Here is an 18,715-nt window from a genome sequence, read left to right as displayed (position 1 = left end):
TGAAACATGATATTAGTTTATATTCTTAATACACACTCTGTCATTCATTTGTGTGTGTGTGTGGATTATTTATGACTCAATCCAACTAATCAAAATTAATTAAGATATTTTTATTTATAAGGGGATAAGGACCTTCATCTTAATTATTTTTCTATATCATTCCATAAATTTATTTATACATTTGTGACTTAAGCAATTAGATGAAATATGATTTTAGTTTATATTCTTAACATGGAGTGCTCATTAAATCATAACTGAGGATGAGATAATTTGAGAGTTGGGGATGTTAGACAGATAGTTCAGGGCTTTAATAACCTAAACCTTAACTCTTCTAATCGAGGTTTTTGACGATGAAGGAGAACAACAAGACTACTAAGAGAAAATGAAAAAAAGTAATAGCAGTTAAGGGTAAAAGAATAAGAAAAGAAGAAATGGGAAGAAGACGAGGATAATACATAAGTTATTCTTAATCATCTAAAGAGTGTTCTCATCTCATATTAGATTAGATTTACAGGAGAGATTTTGAATATTATGGACAGTAATATAATCCTTATATTTATATTATTCTCTTATGATTGTTGCTTATATTTTGGGCAATGATTTATACATTCATTATTTTTATAGTAATTTTTTTATAGCATGTTCAATGATTTTTACCATTCGCATCGGAGGGATTTTCTACGTAAATCTTAATATCTTATTTGATTGTGATTTTCGTTTAATTTCGTTATATGTTACGATATACTAATATTTTTTCGTATATAAAATATTTTTTTATAGCATAGCAATCGGTAGAGAACAGCTTCCTTATTCTGATTCCTGCCATGAAACAATCTGAAAAATATCAGGAGGAGTTCATAGTAATCCCAAGTTGGCAACAACCACAAACCATCAACTTAGAGTGAGAAAGATCTGAAGTAGTGTAGCAAATGGCTGGTAGTGATCTCACGGGTAAGAGAATGAATGGGTGGTGAAAACAAACCTTCTGCTGACAAAGACGTAGGTGAGGCACTCAGAGTGGAAGATACCCGTCAAAAAGGAGATGCTGGTCCTTCTCTTTGCTGATACATTCCAGAGGAGGAAGAGGACATTGATCTTATCTGTTTGGATCCCTGGAATAGAAAGATGGCAATCACTCGTGTCTTTGGAACTCAGCAATAGTAAACCAAAGTTGATGCATGTCTAGGCAAAAGATATTCTCAGCACAATAATGAACACTTCAGCTAGCATATCACTCTCTCTCTCTCTCTCTTTCTGCACTAGATATTTTACTTGGGAAAGATATGATGGATCTGACTGTACACCATATCATAAACTTGTTACATGGCAAACATGCTAACTATAAATTAGCACCGAAAGAGAAGAAGATACAAGCAACCTGGTGAGGTGAGGAGCTCAGTTAGGGAATGGAGTCCGGCAGCAGCAAGCGTAGCGGGTTATTCTATAGAAGAGGATCAAAGTACTCGGGGAAATATGCTAGTAACACTATCCCTGCTCCTCCTCCTCCTCCTCCTCTGGCTCCCTTGGGCAGAAAGGAAGGGATGATCGGCGGCCGCGGTGGCTACGATACGACAGTCAACGGCGCCATCGACAGTAGTGAGGTAGATCGGCGAGCCGCGAGCTTTATCGCCTACGTTCAAGAGCGACTCAAGCTGGAGAGGATCGAGGAGGACTGGAGGAACTACTAGTAGGTGTGACAAACAAGGTTTCTTGTACCTGGGTGTAGTTTCTTCCATGTAGCTCCTTCGGAGTGTCTGCCTATAGTTTGTGCTGCAGTACGAGTACAGTAAAATTTCATTTGGCCTTGACAACTTGTCTATTCGAAGACGATCATCGTAAAAGAAAGGACTCAAATATGATCTCCGTCAAAAGCATGGTGGCGTCTACTATTAGTGTAAACAACCTTAAGCCGTGGCATCGGGGCCGACGCGATTGGGTTCGGGCCCGAATGATTGGGGATCTCCCTGGGACGACCCTTAAGATTGCTGAGGTGGCCGCCTGCGATGGTTCGATCGTGACGGGGTCACCGTTTCCTCTGGGAGGGGGCTCCTCACCTGAGCGTTCTGTGGGAGGCATCCGTCTTCGCACCTGCACACAGGTCGGGTTGGGAGAGCTCGACCCGACCCCTTCGACGATCAAGCCAGTGGATGATCTTGGGGGTTTCTGCCTTTTTTTCCTCCTTCCTCCCACTTAGAATGCAAGGGTATTTATAAAGAAGCTTACTGTTTCCTGATGTGCCCGCTTGCAGGGGACAGGCTCGTACTCCTGGTAGCGTCTGACATCGGTGGCGTGGCGTGAAAGATCGAGCTCGAGCAGGGTGTTAATGTGCCTTGATCGACGTTCCGATCTGTGTTGACCAAGTGCTAACAGGTCAACAGAGACGTGAGGTGTCATTTGGGGCAGCTGCACGATACTCAATAAGTGGGAGGCAAAGAACATGCTCGGTATACATAATTCGCTACCGCACTTCGTATAGAATGGCTATGCTCAAAACGCCAAATAAACAGAATATTTTGTACCATCAATCTTTCATCTAATTGTAAGCCACAGCTACTCCAAGTTGTTGCGAAACAAAAAAAGTCAACTTGACAAAGAGGGCAATTCTGAACCAATTGCTTGCCAATGATCTTTACATCTACAAAAATTTGGTGTTTGGTTTGTATTATGAAATTTAGAGCGCTACCCCTCTCTTTAACCTGTAGCGAAAACTACATCATCCCAGAACGAGGAGGAATTCTTTGGCAACCCAACAAGTGGTTAGGTAGCAGAACTGCGGGTTCTCGAGAGAAAACTGATGCTTGGCAACTTCCACATGGACCGGCTGGAACTTGGCACAGCACTGTTTTGTTCCTCCGTAGACTTCCAGATGGACCGATTGGAACTTGGTGCAGTGCCATTTGGTTCTTCAGTAGTTCCATTGGAAACTTCAGAGGTATTTCCAGACATCATATTTGATTTCATGCTTCCTGGTTTAATTGCATTTGAAATCTCCTGCAGCTCCTGAAGAGAGAACATCAATTGATAAGCTAGGCACGTCAGGTGTCTCAAGAATTTTTTAATCATATCCACAGCCATACTTGGCATGCCTACATGATCATTTCTAATCATCTAGAAAAAAAAAACAATATGGCTGTACTATCATAAAACTTTAGAATTCGCTCTTCTAATGCAGTTCTAGATTTACATTTTTATCTTATTTAGAAAAATAATAATGGTTGTATGGACAAAAGACCTCGCTCCTTAATGGATACACCTTTCCAACAGTTACTTCGGATCAAGAATATGAAAAGTCCATGCAGAAGCTAATATGCTGTTCCTTCAAATTACTTTAAAGGTTTATTCAGACCTGTAGAACCAGAAGATTGGCTACATCTCTTACTCATCCTACTTTGCTGATTACTTGATGGCTTCATGACCTGGAGACTGTCGGGGTGATGTCACTGCTCACAAACCTGGTAAATGTGGCTCACGTTTTTGTGAGACCACATCACCTTGAAAGTTTCTAGGGCGACAAGTCATCTAAATAGATTGTTGTCTAGCAAGCAAATATTCAGCATCAACATATTTCTTGAGCATATGCTAAATCAGCAGGGCCATTTAAGTAACTAGGATTCAAATGCAAGAAAATATCGGTGAGACTCCACAGGACACAAATTACAAAAATTAGGTCAGTGTTGACTGGTGTCCTGCAGAGTTAAACCTATTTAAATGGTTAAAAACTATACTAGGAAATTGTCATATATAGGGTCGACATATGAATCATTCACTTAAAAAGAGGTCTCCTAATACTTTATTGTTATTTCTTTTCCCTTCTTTTTTCTACTCGTTTACCCTGCTACACCTATCTTCCATTTCATATTTTTTTCATTAGTGTAATACCTAGACCATAAAGATTACATTTGGTTGCTTATGAGGCTTATATCACAGTTATCATTATACCATTAAGCAGAAGAAGATTTAGTACAGAATTATGGATGCACAACCGGCTGAATGCGCAATCAGATTTTTTTTATTTTTATTTTTGTGATTTTTTCTCAAAGAACTTTGCAAGAGAATTAAAAGACAAATCAGGAACATAGCAGGATCTGCAAACCTTTAGGCCTGAAGCTGATACAGCAGTTGATGATCGCAGAATCTGAGAACCATAATTTACAAAGAAATAAGCACCGTGTTAGAGCATTCACAAAAGGAACTAAAGTTAATGCTATAAATGCTCACCCTAGGGCTCTCAAGAGCAATAGACGGCGATGCTGATGATGGTGATGGTGATTCTACTGCTAAAGGTGGCAAAGAACTCGTCTGTTTTGGGATAACCAAGGATTATTATGATACGAATAGGCAAAAAATTAATAATAATGAAAAACAATCCATAAAGCAGAGAGTAATAAGGCCACCCTTGCCACTACTGAAGAAGTTTGTGGAAGTTCAATAGCTCGATGAGAAGTGGTTGGTGAGTCCTGCAAATTTAAGAGTTTGTTCAAAATCACAGAACATGATGACTAAAAAGCAATTTAGGACCATGCACATGATATACGAGCATCTTTGCTAGTGGTCAGCAAATTTGCAGACAAGCCATGCTGCCACCAGTCATTAATGAAAAAACTACCTAGAGAAAATGATAATTACATGAAGTTGCCAATTTGGACTTGCTGCATCCTTATACCCAATCCTTTTGTTCTTTTACCAAATATGCCCAATCCTTTTGTTTGGGAGCCGATTAACACAGTTAATTTGAAGCATAAATCAATATGTAAAAAAATTACCGGTTGATTGAAAATGACAATGTTATAACTATAGCTAGTTGCGCATGCCAGACTAAAGAGTGACATGTAATAGGCGATCAAACAACATATAAAGGTAACCAAATTGCTTGCCTGAAGAAACTCTTGGTTTCTTCCCTGTTCCAATCTCTCAACAAACTGGCAAAGCTGATAGACTCCTCTGGTCGCAAAGTCCTAATATGGAGTAAATCAACACTGGGAACTAAATCAACAAATGAAAAACAAACAGATGAAAAAGAAAATATTTGGAATACCTGACTTCCCTCTATTCGTCCAAGCTTTGTCTCCTGATGCACAATACAGATCGGAATCAGAATATACTAACAGAATAATCTTATTTTCTTCTGATGTAAGATAGATTTAGATCTAAAGAATGCAAATTTAACATAATTACCAGAGTCTGGACAGCACGGTGAACAGATTCAACTTCAGTATGGAACAGACTTAAATCCCCATGCAGTTGTGAGACCTACAGATGCATTTACAAGAGTAACACCCTGCAGACAGGCCACAGCTATTGGAAGGATGACAAGTAACAGGTACAGAAATGAAATGCCTCACCTCACATTTGGTAGCAGCAGCAAGCTCCTTACACTCGTCCAAATTACTGTCTACACGATCCATTCTTGAAGATATCTGTCGCTTGGCAGCCTACAAATCGGTGATCCATAAATTTTAGGTGACTATCATGGTTCAGGAACCAAAGAACAATGATAGAAACAACAATAAGGATAATGCAAATAAATTCAGATTAGAAGGACAAAGGGCAAAAGATTATGGTGGTGATATAATTATCCAAATATCTTGCATATTGTATGGCCAAATGGCAAGAAAAGATCCATTAGCAGATTTCAAAATTATGTGGGCTAATGGCTTATTGCTGTAGTCCATTCTATTCTCATGCTAGAATGCAGTTTAGTTAATTCAAAAAAAGTTTTGAAAGCTCATTGTTCTAGAAACCTTGCCTCAATTTTGGGTGAAAATGAGGATTATAAAAGACAACTATAACTCTGGAGTAATAAGAGCAGATACAAATTATATAACTAGAAAAATAATATTTAATAAGTTTGGTACAATCACAAATAGATATAAATAAATTAAAGAAAGCTTCTGACTTCAGGAGACTAAAAGCTAAACTTTTGTTTATAGAAAAAAAGGCCTTATGAATCCATCAAAATTGCCAAAATCACAAAAAGAACATCAAGTAAAGGGTAAGGAAAAATTCAAAGTATTCAGAAGTACAATTAAATGGATTATCAATCACTTTGACAAATCATTGATGCAGTTGTTGGCCATAATCCAGAAACCCAACCCTTGAACAAGAAATATTCATTAAATATGTTTACAGAGTTGTTAGCTCTAGTGATCATTTGTTGACACAACCATTCATCAGCTTAGATGTTTGCAACAGCATGATGCTTGAACAGGCATGCTTATGTTCTTCAGTAGGTGATTTGAGTGCAAGTGTCAGAAACTCCAATTAAATTTGGCATGCGTCAGGGAACATGATGCTTTAAATTATAAAAAGATGATGGCATGATCTGATGACTGCACTTCTGTGTATACTGATTAAAGCTTAAAAACAAGAATGAGAATGTGATTCTTTTGTTGTCTCTCCTGCAACTATTAAAGGAGGTGGTATGCATTAAAATTTTTTAAAAGAATAGCATGATACCTAGAGAAAGAAGGTAAAGCCCAAATTACTACTTCCAGAAGCAGCAGTACTGCAATCTGCTCTATCATAATATTCCTTTACATTACTCATTGGAGAATAAACATACAACAGAAGATTGCCATGATAACTTGCATATTTCCTCAACTACACTACTCTCATGTGAGGCAGAAAGAAAGCAACAGCAATAGTATGATTAGTCTGTTTAAGTGCGGAAAACAAACATGCTTTGTCTATTAATCAATCAAAAGTAACAGCAACATGATACAACTAGCAGTAGCAATTCGAGCAATTTGAGTTGGTTTTGGGTCATGTTACTTTTGGGTTAACAGATTTGCTCAACCTGAACCAAACCAATTGGTAAATGCATCAGGGAAGCTCATCACTTTCAGCAGGCTGAAATTTTAACATGCTCTAACTACTTTAGACTGTTGAAGACTTCAAGAGGCACTTCAAAGGAGAAGGTAGTAGAAAAGGCATTGACAACGTCAGTGAAGCCACAACATATTGCAGTGAGTTTCATTGTCATATTGCTGTGAGTTCCCTTCTGTCATATTTTCATAAATGTCATCTTCTCCAAGATGACATTTATTCTAGTTCCCTTCACCATGAAGATGACATTGTAGAAAAATGAAGAACACGTTGGAAGATTACACCACTCTGATACCAGTTGACAGGATATGATTGTATTCTCCAATTTGAGAAGAACTGACCTCCGAAGAACAAAGAAGATAACAGAATTTATGAATAAAATATGATAATCTACTGAAAATAATACTATCCATTACCAAGACATAGCCTCCAGGATGTACGAGATGTCATATAGAAATAAATTATGGGATAATTTTTCTCTTTAGACAATTTAAACTCCAAAAAAAAGCTAACTAAAAACACATCTAAAAGTCTCTAAGCATGACTCTTACTACTACTAATAAGCAAAACAGAACTTAAAGATGATAATACAACAAGAAATGATTCCAAACTCAATCTCAAGTAGCAGCCAACAATATACATGAAAGTGAAACTATCTCCAAAAAAATCAAAAAATAAAAAAGAACGTGTCTAGGACTAGCCAAGGTATAAACCCCATGGAGGTTGGTGATTGATCCAGCCTCTTGTAGCTTCTCTGTAACATGAAAACCATGGTAATGATGTTAAGTTTATCTCGATGACCAAGGATTCGGGTCTTGAGCTTGGAAAGAGGTACAATAAAGAAAGATCAAATTCACCAAGTTTAGATTCATCCATTTTAGAAACTCAACTAAAGATAATGATTGTAAGACTCTTAACTAAGTTGTTTAGCCATACTTCCAGACCAACTAAAAATTAATCTGAGCTGGACCAATTTACCTCAGAAAAAAAGAAATTGCAACACATTGTTTTCCCGTTAACTAGTACAAATCAGGTAGACCTGTCAGCTTTGGATTGCAATCCAATCTCAATACACGAGTATTCAGGTTAGTTTTTGGTGACCGAGACAAGCACCAACTTGACTATCAAAATTACTATTCATGCATAACTTATTTAGATATTTTAGCAGATTCATCAACTGTAAACCTCAATTTTGACCTCCATTATGCTGGAAACAAAAGGCAATATGATTCAAACACAGTGTCATATGATTTCAGAAAAAGACATCCTATTTATAATGTTTCGTAATTTAGAGCAAGTTGGAATGAGAAAAGAGTTGTTTAATATTAAACTGACTTTCAGAATATAAATCAAGATAAAATTTAACAATAAAAACGTACTGCAATAGATGATGAAAGTAGCTCCAATTGCTTGCCTACACGAGTGCAAGCATCAGATAAGCCACGCCGTGTCACAAACATCATGTCTGAAAGTTTCCATCCCTATGAGATGCAAAATACTAGCATTTAACTATACAGTTTAATAATGCAAATTCAAATTTCATTCACAACATATCAAATAAGCACCCTGCTGACCAACAGGATCACTGTTAAAAATGAATTTGGTAGAAAGTACAGCATGATGACCCTGTTCAACATTTAACTACCTCATTATGCTGTCTCATTATGTTTCTTTTCAGACTCAAAGATTAGCAATAATCTAGAATCTTCAAAATCATCCAAAAATTTTATGCACAAATAACTTCAATTGATTGGCAAATCAATATCTCACGGCAACCATATGATCCAACACATAAGAAGCAAAACTTTAGGTAGAGGTACTATTCCAAGTGCGACAGTGACATTGTGAATCTGCAATAGTTGCTCTAAAGTGGCACCTTTTGAATATGTTATATACAATTTGAGATTATCACGATTATCTTTTTAGGTCTACTAGGATCCTCCTTCCCATGGTCTTTTGATTTTTATTTAGAATACAAACACAACCTCATTTGTTCATTCAAACTACACTTGCAATCACCCTCTTCTATGTTTGATTTTATTTCTCAACTTCTACTCCAATATATAGCTTATAAAATTCTCTACTGCCACTGTGCACCTTGCATCAAGAAGCAACATTCTTTTTTTCTAAAATTTTATTCAAGAGATTATCTTCAAATATTGCTAATAACCTCGTCAATCAAAGAACCAATCAAGAAGCAATATTCTTCCTCCTCAAAATATCATTCAAAAGATTGTCTTCAGAATTGCTAATTAAGCCCATCAATCAAAGAAACCATCTTTACGCATTCTACCATTTCAATTGTCCAGTCTATACGGAATCACATGTAGTATTAGGATACATGCAAAAAAAATAAATTCCTAGAGACATTATTGAAGAAGGCAGCATCAGGATTACTATGATAAACGAACTCATTTAATGCTCATCTCTAACTTAAACTTCTATGTCCATTCGTAGTATACATGATAGAATACCTTCCACCATATAAATACATATCCAAGAGCTCCAACAACAATAATGGCTGTTACCCTGTTTCTTCTGGAATCTGCAATTGAAATTCTAAAGGTTAACAGACAAATTAATTGAAATACCATGATCAAAAGAGAACCATAATAAGTTGACCATATTATACAGAAGAAAATAATGCAATAGAAAAACATCTGACATAACTATCAACTATCAGCAGTACGTTCTGCTACTTGAAATAAGGTCCTGAACATTACAAAACATTAGAAACTGATGAAACCCACTACGATGTGCCAATTTCAACAGAACAGGGAGGAGAAGAATTACTGTCCCTGATTTTGTCTTAGGTAGCAATACCAGAAACTGGACCTGTTCATACCAGTGAACCATTGCCTATACGAGCCCCAGCATGTCGATAGATAATTTGTCACCACAGCCTGAATCAATTCGCCAAAACTAACAGCCAAGGGACTACTCCATCACATTATATCATTAGGTAAGGACTGTGATGGGAATACTAGTAGATTTTTCATTTCAAATGAATTTTGTCAAAACTTCTAATTATGACTAGCTCTAGAAGATCATTCAATCACTACTCCCCTTTTTTTTGGGGTAAATGGTTGGATGGGTGTGATCATAGGGTTGATGGGGTGGGATTGAGGATCCTTCATTCAACTCACTTTTAATTGTTGGGTAAAAGACTACTGAAGATAGCATATGAAGTACATATCTGTTATTTTCTAATACTGAAGACCATTGACTGCAGTTTTCTAGTACACCAACCTTGCTAGGGCAGAAAATACCGGTCCGAGCAAGGACCAGAGGTTAACTAGCATAAATGGGATGGCATACTAAAAAAAGGCAAAATACCATCGAGTATCGGCTAAATGGTTTGACATTCACTACTTTCGGACTATTTTGGTCCAACAGAATGATTCGCACCTGATCAAAGGGTTATAGATGAAAGTAATTGCAATCCTTGCTGAAGATCATGCAGCAACATATTATAATTCTGACGTTTTAATGATTTAAGTCATTTGACAATAAAAACCTTATTCCACCATAGAATTTCAATCAAACAGAATTTTGAAATACTTCTAACAGCCTTATTCAATTTAAGAATATAAGATTATTCCAAGTTATCCCAAATTTTCTCTAAAAAATTAAAATGGCATGTAAAATATGTAACATTAGAAATTTTAGCATTCTTAAATTCAGTGACCTTCATCTAGCAAACTTTAGTTCAAGTAATAATGATGCTGCATTTGGCTACTTGTGCAAAATACTAGAAACAAAGTACGAAGAAAATGTCAGAATCAAGCACTGTTCACTCACAAAATCCTTATGATGCAACAACATAAAGCATTTTACATGGTGTCAGTCCAACTTTACTATTTTTAAAATATTGATCATCATGAAACCACATAACCATGTTAAAATAAACTGTATACTGAATTAAGCATATCACACTGCAAAAATAACAAGTTCTATGAGGAGCAGGGAGAATATCTCAACCTGATCCATCACCAGTAACAATTGTAACTGATCTTGATGATGCCAAGAGTTGCAGCTCCTCTCGAAGTGTATTAACCTACAAAAATTAATACACCATCAGCATGGATGCATCCTCCTACGACTGAAAACAACGAAAACCGATGACAGTGTCCATTAGCATTGGACAACATCCAAAACCAAACTCTTCTGTGGAGCATTCTAAGGGTGACACGCAAACCTGAGCTAACAGAGAATCAGTTTGGGGCTTGCTAGTGGACCGAGGGTTGTCTTTATCTTGTTGCAGGTGCTTCGTAAAAACCTGCATAATTAAAATTTCGATCATTACAAAAGGACCAGCTGATGACTTCCTGTTAAACGCTTAACATAAAGATAAATCATGGTTGACAGGAGAAGCATTGGTTTATCAGCAATAAGCAAGTAATATGAAGATTAAGAAACTTACCCTGAAAGCACCAGAAAAAAGGTGTGTAATATCAGATAGATTCCTATCCTTCGTAAGCATGGACCCAATTAAACCTGCAAGACAATTAGTTGATCCGACTGCAGAGCAAGAAGAACCGAAACTAACTTGATTCCATGAAACCCCTCGAGATAATTAACAGCACACCGTGCAAATCCTCGACAAAAGAAAGAAGTCAAAGGAAAGGAACCAAGATCACATTCGATCCTATCACCAAAACCAAATTCTTGCAAAGCTTAAGTACTCGTAGAATCAAAACTAGAGCCAATCCCGCGGAAATGACGGCAAATTACAGTGTTTTCCGGGTGGGTGGGTGTGTGAGTGTGTGTGTGTGTGAGAGAGAGAGAGAGAGGGGGGGGGGGGGGGGGTGGGGTGGGGGGGTTACCCGCTCCGAGGACGATGGTGAGCTTCCCAAGCGCCATGGCCGATTAAAACCCTCACAAAACCACAGAGAACACCTCCGACATCGACTGTTTTCTCTCGAGGGCTCGATTCCAAGTGGGGATCGATCGATAAATAGGGTTTCCTGCTCGATCGCTCGCGACACCCTTCGCCGCTCTCTCCGACGCCTCGACTCCTGAGAGGCGTAAAGACGAAGCCCGTCCGCTGTAACAGAGCACGATTAACAGATGAGGGCTTCCCGAGCACCCGACTTCTCCATGACCATCACGAAACTGCCACGACGGCGTGCGGTCTTAAACATTACCGCTCCCTATAATCGTCGTATGCGAGACTTGAGATCATCCGTTCGATCTTTCCATCGAGCGAATCCTGGCCGGACATCAAGAAAGTCGAGGACACGGTGTGAGTTCTCCTTGGGACAAAACCATTCGCGCTGGATATGAGCAACCCGAACACATACTCGTTCGAGGTAAGGACGCCAACGGTGGGACCCACCGAAGCAAGTCTCCGTTTCCATTTGGTATACCGTTACTTGGTTTTATTTTAAATTTTTATGTTTGGAATTACCATAATCATTTTTATTATTATTATATATTGGCCCATTAAGTAATATGGGTTAAGAATGAGTCAGTACAGTACAAAGAGGAGGGGGTGAATCAATGCAGCGGTAAAAATTATGTCGATTCAAAATTATGTATACATATATATATATATATATGTATACATATATATATATATATATATGTATACATATATATATATATATGTATACATATATATATATGTATACATATATATGTATACATATATATATATGTATACATATATATGTATACATATATATATACATACATATATATATTTATAAATACATATATTTTTCTCAGGTAGAAGAATATGCTCGGTGGGACTATAAGAACCATGAACGATATTATTTCATTTACTCCACTCACCTACTCGTGTCCTCCTCCACAAGATGACGATTAAGAAGCTAGCATGGGACCCACCTAACTTGGAAAACGTGGCAGAGTTTGTTGAAAGCGTGGGAGTATATAGTCCTGCACAGATTATGTTCTATGATAAGTTGGTAGGTCCAAATAATGATTTGATCTTAGCCAACAACTAGTTATGTTTTATCCATCATTATCAAATATACTGATGCACATTGCATGCACTAACAAAATGGATTGAATAGGATATTGTTGTATCTATTAATATTTGTGAGATGAGATTATAAATTCTTAGTAGCTGGATTTGACACAATATTATCATATTAATATTTTATGTGATTTAAAATTTTTTGAATGAATATCGTATATTCGTTTTAATAATTTGATCTAAAAAACATAAATTTTTTTTTATAATGTAATTCTCTAAATATCGATATATATATATATATATATATATATATATATATATATATAAGCACAAAAGGAAAAAAAATTAGGGTCTTATACAAACACTAGTAAATCGATGTAGATATCGTATTCTTCTGTAACCATATCTTCACAAGAACTAGATTGTAAGATATCCATTTTAATCAACATAATTCTCCAAAAATCACTGGAAGTAATGCTAACTTTTGTTTCAGCTTCTAATTTGAAAAGAAAAGATAGCATTTGTACCCAAAACTCAGAAAGATCATTTCTGAATTGGTTTGAGCCTCAATTTACAAGATCCACAAGTAGTCAACTCAAATTAGAAGATCAGGTAAAAGAATGAAATGACCAACAAACTCTTTCGAAATCTATCACAGTAGTTTGCAGGCTGAGTGATGAAATCTGATAACCTCAAGAAGAGGAGCATGTCCAAGTTTTAAACCATGGAAACCATGGACTTTTTGGACATAAAAATGAGAACATTTGTCATCAGTATCATAGTAGAAGAGCACCAAAATCCCCGCACGAACATCTGCCATCCGTGAACCTGTGTAGCCGCTTACTATCCCTTACGATGATCTCTCTTTTGGTTAGAATTGAGAAGAACTTCACAGAATTATGACAGTCCCTGCACATTGTGATATTCTTGACAACCCTTATGGTTGTACCCTCTGTCGTATTTATCAGTCCAAAGGCAATAGCCAATCTTTCACTATGGTGTGTAGCAGCAGCGGAACCAACTGAGTTTTCTTCATCTTCTTTGTCAGACAACTCAACACTCTTGTAAGGTACATATCCCAGACATGTTGCTTTCTGGAGCAAGCTCTCCAACAATGCATACATCTCCGCACTCTGTGGGTGGGATCTATCATTAGCCCTGAAGAAATAGACTTTGTCTTTGATGCTAATCCAGCTCCTGTCTCTGATGCTGCCAATGTTCTCATTTTTCATCACCTTTCTCACTCTTGAAACGTCCTGCCATCTCTCAGCTGATATATACATATTCAACAACAATATGTACGTCTCGATCCCTTTAGGTTTGAGCTCTAGCAGCCTCTCAGCTGCATAGAATCCTAGATCCACGTTACCATGGCTTCGACAACCAGCAATCAGGATCGACCATATTATCTCATTTGGCTCAAAATTCATTTTCTTCACAAAAGCAAAAGCATCCTCCAATCGTCCCTGCCTCACAAACATATCAACCATACAAGCATAATGGTCCATGACAGGCTTGATACCATATTCATTCTTCATCATGTTGAAATAGTACTCAGCCTCATCAACCATGCCTGCATGACTACAGGCAGACAACACACCAACAAATGTGATTTGGTTAGGCCTTACACCAACCAACCTCATGTCCTCGAAAAGCTGTATTGCTTCCTTGGAACGGCCATGCTGGGAGTAGCCAGTAAGCATAGAAGTCCAAGATATCAAGGTCCTTGTTGACATCTCCACAAATGCTTTGGTCGCATCGTCGATGCAACCACATTTGTTGTACATATTCACTAGCGCACTGCTGACGACTACATCTGACAAATACCCGCTTTTGATGGTCTGAGCATGAATTTGTTCCCCTTGTTCTATGGCCAGAAGACCACTGCAAACAGTAAGAATACTTGAAAAGCTGTACAGATCAGGTTTCATTCCTGATCGATTAAGCTTCTGAAACACTTTAAGCGCTTCAAAGCCACTATGATGGGCTGCCATATCATCCTTCGCCAAATTCATTATTTGAGCATGTCCTGCAATCATCGCATTCCATGTAATCAGGCTAACTGTGTCCATCTCATTGAACAATCTCCTCGCCTCATTAATCTCCTCGCATTTTAAATACAAATACATGATCGAATTCTTTACAGGAAGCTGTGATTCACACCCAAACTTGATGCAGAAAGAGTGGATTTGCTTTCCAAGACTGAGATCCTGTAACATGCAGCACAAGCTGAGAGCACTGGTCAATGTGTACTCATTCGGCTCAACATCTTCCGAAAGCATATCGGCAAACAATGTCACGCCCAATTCGGTATCACCATTATCACCACAAGCAGATATGATGGACGTCCAAGATATCACATTCTTGTCGGGGATTCTTCGAAATGCTTTCACCGAAGACTCCAAGCTGCCGCATTTAGAGTACAAGCTGCAAAGCGAGTTGCCCATGCTTGTTTCGGACTCGATCCCGTACTTGACCATATATCCATGAACTTGCCTGCCGAGCTCAATCGAGTACCGAGCACAACATGCGCTCAGAACAGCTCCTAGCGTATAGTTCGTAGGATAACACCCTGATTCCAGCAACCGAACAAATACCAGAATCGCATTCTCAGGCTCTGAATTGCGAACGTAACCAGTGATCAATGCGGTCCAAGTGACAACATTCCTCCGAGGTAATGTATCAAAAAGCTTACGGGCATGATGGGGGGCACCACATTTCATATACACATCGACGAGAGATGTCGATACGAAGGCCTCCTCATGAGTGCCGGTCTTTATAATATGGGCATGGATAACTTGTGCATCAGGGAGTGACCTGGTTTCGACGCATTGTTGCAGAAGGGGAACATAAAAGGCCGACTCGACGCCGGTTCCCTCTCTTAGCAGGGCGAGGGCTTCTCGCGCGTCAAGAGGCTGCACCGACGCCTCCCAGCTACCGTCCGCCGTCGGGGGACTTCTCTGGTAGGACAGCCTCTGCATCAAAATGCCATTTTTACACTTGAATTATGGGTTGCCACAGCAGTCAGTGGCAATGATATAGATGAGGGGGCAGTAGGCAAGCAGATGATGATGATGATGATTACCTTTTCGAGGGGAACAGATGCGGGAGAGAGCTTTCGGACGTCGGCGTCGAGCTTGTGGGGGGTGCCACTGATGGCAAGAGACGGCAGAGACGCCATTGAAGAGAGGAGGAAGTGGAGGAGGATGGCATAGTGTTAGAGTGGCATTTTGGAGAAAGCGGGCTTGGTTGGCTTGCTCCCTCACTCACATCTTTCCCTTGTTATGTGGTGTGGAAGGGGGATAAGGAACGTGAGCTTGTGGTGGTGGAGTGAAGACAGTAGTAACCTTCTGCTTAGTATTTATTACATGCACATTGTGATTGATGGAGAACGTTCATGTGATTGACACTCTCAATCCCAAAGGATATTTTATTATTTTATTTTTGTTTCAGAAAACAATTATTATATTTTTTTTATTAATATTACTTGATTCATTTCCACATCTTTTATACTAACCAACTAATCTACATATCTCTCATAGAATGTTCACATCATTCAAGTTTTGCTTTTTCTTGGGCCTAAATTTTGAAGGGAAATAAAATACAAAAGCAAAAACGTTTTTGTTATAATCTTAACTGAAACAAGAAAGCAAAAGCAGAAATTATTCGTCGTTTTTTTTATTTAAAGAAAAAGGCTAATAAGAAAACCGATTAGATCAAACCGAGAGATTTGGTTTAGTCGAACCTAATCAAATTGATGAATTGGTTCGACCTAACCGATTCATTAACTTCCCAAAACTAATTATTATTATTATTATTATTATTGACTAGAAATAAGCTTTAAGTTTTTGAGTACGTGAAGAAGCTAAATGGTCTTAAACAGGCGGCGGTCTGCTGTGAGGAGCCACCGACTCCATCAGCTCCTCGGCTTCGTTCTCTCCGGACATTTCCTCGAGCGACTTCCCCTTTGGTTCTGGAACCAAGAAGGTGAAGACGAGGCCCAGAAGATTGCAGGCCGCCAGCACGAAGAGCGCGTTCCGCACGCCGATGCCGGCCGGGTAGCCCTTGTCCCTCTTCGCCGGGTCCCTGCTCTGCGCCGCGTACAGGAACCCGAACGCGCCCACCATGGCCCCGGCCTTGCCCGCGGCTGCAGAGATGCCGTGACACGTGGACCGCAGCCTCGCGGGGAAGATCTCCGCCGGCACGATGAAGGTGGTGCTGTTGGGCCCGAAGTTGGCGAAGAAGAAGGTGAAGGCGTACACGACGACGAAGCCGATGTGGTTGCCCTTGGTGGTCCAGTGGTGATAGGGGATGGCCAGGCCGAGCATGAAGACGGTCATGAAGAAGAATCCCATGATCTGGATGGCGAACCGGCCGATGATGTCGATGAAGGCCACGGTGAACCAGTAGCCCGGAACGGTGCCGCAGAGCGCGATGAGCGTCTGCGCCCGGGCGATCCGGAACACCTCCTCGATGGCATTCATGGTCGCCGCCTTGGGAATCCAGTTGATGGCGCTGAAGATGTCCTTCTGGAACAGGTTCTGGCTGTAGAAGGCGATGTCGAGGAGGAACCAGGTGGTGGCGGTGCCGACGAGGTGGAGGCCGTGGCGGCGGGCAAACTCTCTGGAGAAGAGGCCGAAGCTGTTGGCCTCCTCCCTGGCGGCTTCGTTCTGCTCCACCACGATCTCCACCTGGAGGACCTTCGACATGTCGGCGGCCGCCTGCTTCGCGTTCTTGGCCACCAGGGCGGTGTACCGCGCGGTCTCGGGCATCTTCATCCGCCAGTAATACGTCAGGGCCGCCGGGAGGGCGCCAAGCATGAGGATTATACGCCAAATGTAGTCGGCCTCCGGCACGGTGGAGCCGGCACGGTCGACGGCATAGGCCGGCGCGTCGAAGCGGCTCTTGAAGGCGGCAGAAACGACGATCGCGACGATGCCGCCGGCGAGGATCCCGAAGCCCTGCATGGCGAAGACGGCGGCGATGAAGGCGCCGCGAGTCTTCTTGTTGGCGTACTCCGACATGATGGTGGCGGAGAGGGGGTAGTCGCCACCGATGCCGAATCCGAGCCAGAAGCGGAAGAAGCAGAGGGTGGCCATGACGCCCTTGGCGGTGTGGCCAAAGGAGAGCCCGGAGGCGACGGAGCAGATAACCATCATCGTAAGGGTCATGCCGTAGACTTTCTTCCGGCCGAGCTTATCCCCGAGCCACCCGAAGAAGAGCTGGCCGGAGAGGGTGCCGCAGAAGGCGACGCCGTTCACGGCCGCGGACACGTTGGGCGGGAGCGTGCCGGGGGAGGCCGAGCTGGCGTCAAAGTAGTATATGCGGCCGAGGAGCTTGGTGACGAGGGAGATGCAGAAGAGGTCGTAGGCGTCGGTGAAGAAGCCCATGCCGGCGATGACGATGGCCGTGAAATGGTACCACTGCGTCTTGGCGACGTCGAGAGCGTTGAGCACTTGGAGCTGCTCCCCGGCCATTGTTGCCGTGCTTTCCCTACGCCTCCTTCTCAGCCAAACACTTTCGAGGATGGCAGACCTTCTACTCCTTGTCGGCACAGATCTTTCACCCCTTGATGGTGATGACTCGAGGGAAGGAGACCCCAATTTATGGAAGAGATGACCGACTCCTCACTTAAGTCGAAAACGTATTCGCACCCTAACTCGATCTCGTTCTTGGAAAACAGAGGACCGAAAACCTATGGTAATTTTATGGTAATTTTATAACAACTATAATTTTGAAGGAAAATTATTTGAGGAAGAAAAAATAGATATGTTTTTATTTATAAAATTATTTTATAATAATATAGAAAATTTTAGTAATTGGAGATGCGGGGTATCGATCCCCGTACCTCTCGCATGCTAAGCGAGCGCTCTACCATCTGAGCTACATCCCCGTGTTATCTTAGGATAGGTTAGAATAACTAAGTACGTGATATAATCTGGCTATCAA

The 18,715-nt window shown here is 40.3% G+C and overlaps 3 protein-coding genes, 1 long non-coding RNA gene and 1 other non-coding gene across 6 annotated transcripts; 1 reads left to right on the top strand and 4 right to left on the bottom strand.

Moving 5' to 3' along the window:
- Positions 1 to 1,233: 1,233 nt before the first annotated feature.
- LOC135615634 (uncharacterized) lies at positions 1,234 to 2,623 on the top strand. The gene is made up of 2 exons (XR_010488087.1): positions 1,234 to 2,159; positions 2,249 to 2,623. It is a non-coding gene; the product is annotated as an uncharacterized LOC135615634 (long non-coding RNA).
- Positions 2,586 to 11,939, bottom strand: LOC135615627 (uncharacterized). Of its 2 annotated transcripts, none has more exons than XM_065114414.1 (14): positions 11,652 to 11,939; positions 11,249 to 11,322; positions 11,024 to 11,104; positions 10,807 to 10,882; positions 9,300 to 9,370; positions 8,205 to 8,306; positions 5,343 to 5,432; positions 5,176 to 5,250; positions 5,036 to 5,068; positions 4,875 to 4,955; positions 4,395 to 4,457; positions 4,219 to 4,299; positions 4,094 to 4,135; positions 2,586 to 3,000 (listed from the first exon to the last, which is right to left on the bottom strand). In XM_065114414.1, the coding sequence occupies exons 1-14, from the start codon at positions 11,686 to 11,688 to the stop codon at positions 2,758 to 2,760; spliced, it is 1,149 nt and encodes a 382-aa protein (XP_064970486.1). In that variant the 5' UTR covers positions 11,689 to 11,939; the 3' UTR covers positions 2,586 to 2,757. The 2 variants fall into 2 exon arrangements, with proteins under 2 accessions (XP_064970486.1, XP_064970497.1); XM_065114425.1 differs by having other exon boundaries at positions 4,401 to 4,457.
- Positions 11,940 to 13,379: 1,440 nt separating this feature from the next.
- Positions 13,380 to 16,109, bottom strand: LOC135615617 (putative pentatricopeptide repeat-containing protein At5g52630). Its single transcript, XM_065114398.1, has 2 exons — positions 15,852 to 16,109; positions 13,380 to 15,741 (listed from the first exon to the last, which is right to left on the bottom strand). Exons 1-2 carry the CDS (start codon positions 15,945 to 15,947, stop codon positions 13,543 to 13,545), a joined length of 2,295 nt encoding a protein of 764 aa, XP_064970470.1. The 5' UTR covers positions 15,948 to 16,109; the 3' UTR covers positions 13,380 to 13,542.
- A 309-nt stretch (positions 16,110 to 16,418) lies between these two features.
- LOC108952308 (probable inorganic phosphate transporter 1-8) lies at positions 16,419 to 18,420 on the bottom strand. Its single transcript, XM_018823205.2, has one exon. It carries the CDS (start codon positions 18,241 to 18,243, stop codon positions 16,642 to 16,644), a length of 1,602 nt encoding a protein of 533 aa, XP_018678750.2. The 5' UTR covers positions 18,244 to 18,420; the 3' UTR covers positions 16,419 to 16,641.
- A 166-nt stretch (positions 18,421 to 18,586) lies between these two features.
- Positions 18,587 to 18,659, bottom strand: TRNAA-AGC (transfer RNA alanine (anticodon AGC)). Its single transcript has one exon. It is a non-coding gene; the product is annotated as a tRNA-Ala (tRNA).
- Positions 18,660 to 18,715: the final 56 nt, after the last annotated feature.

Source organism: Musa acuminata, chromosome BXJ1-3 (assembly GCF_036884655.1).
Source record: "Musa acuminata AAA Group cultivar baxijiao chromosome BXJ1-3, Cavendish_Baxijiao_AAA, whole genome shotgun sequence".
NCBI classification, from domain to species: domain Eukaryota; kingdom Viridiplantae; phylum Streptophyta; class Magnoliopsida; order Zingiberales; family Musaceae; genus Musa; species Musa acuminata.
Note: the sequence above shows the minus strand (reverse complement) of the source record. Positions and strands in the feature narration are given on the sequence as shown.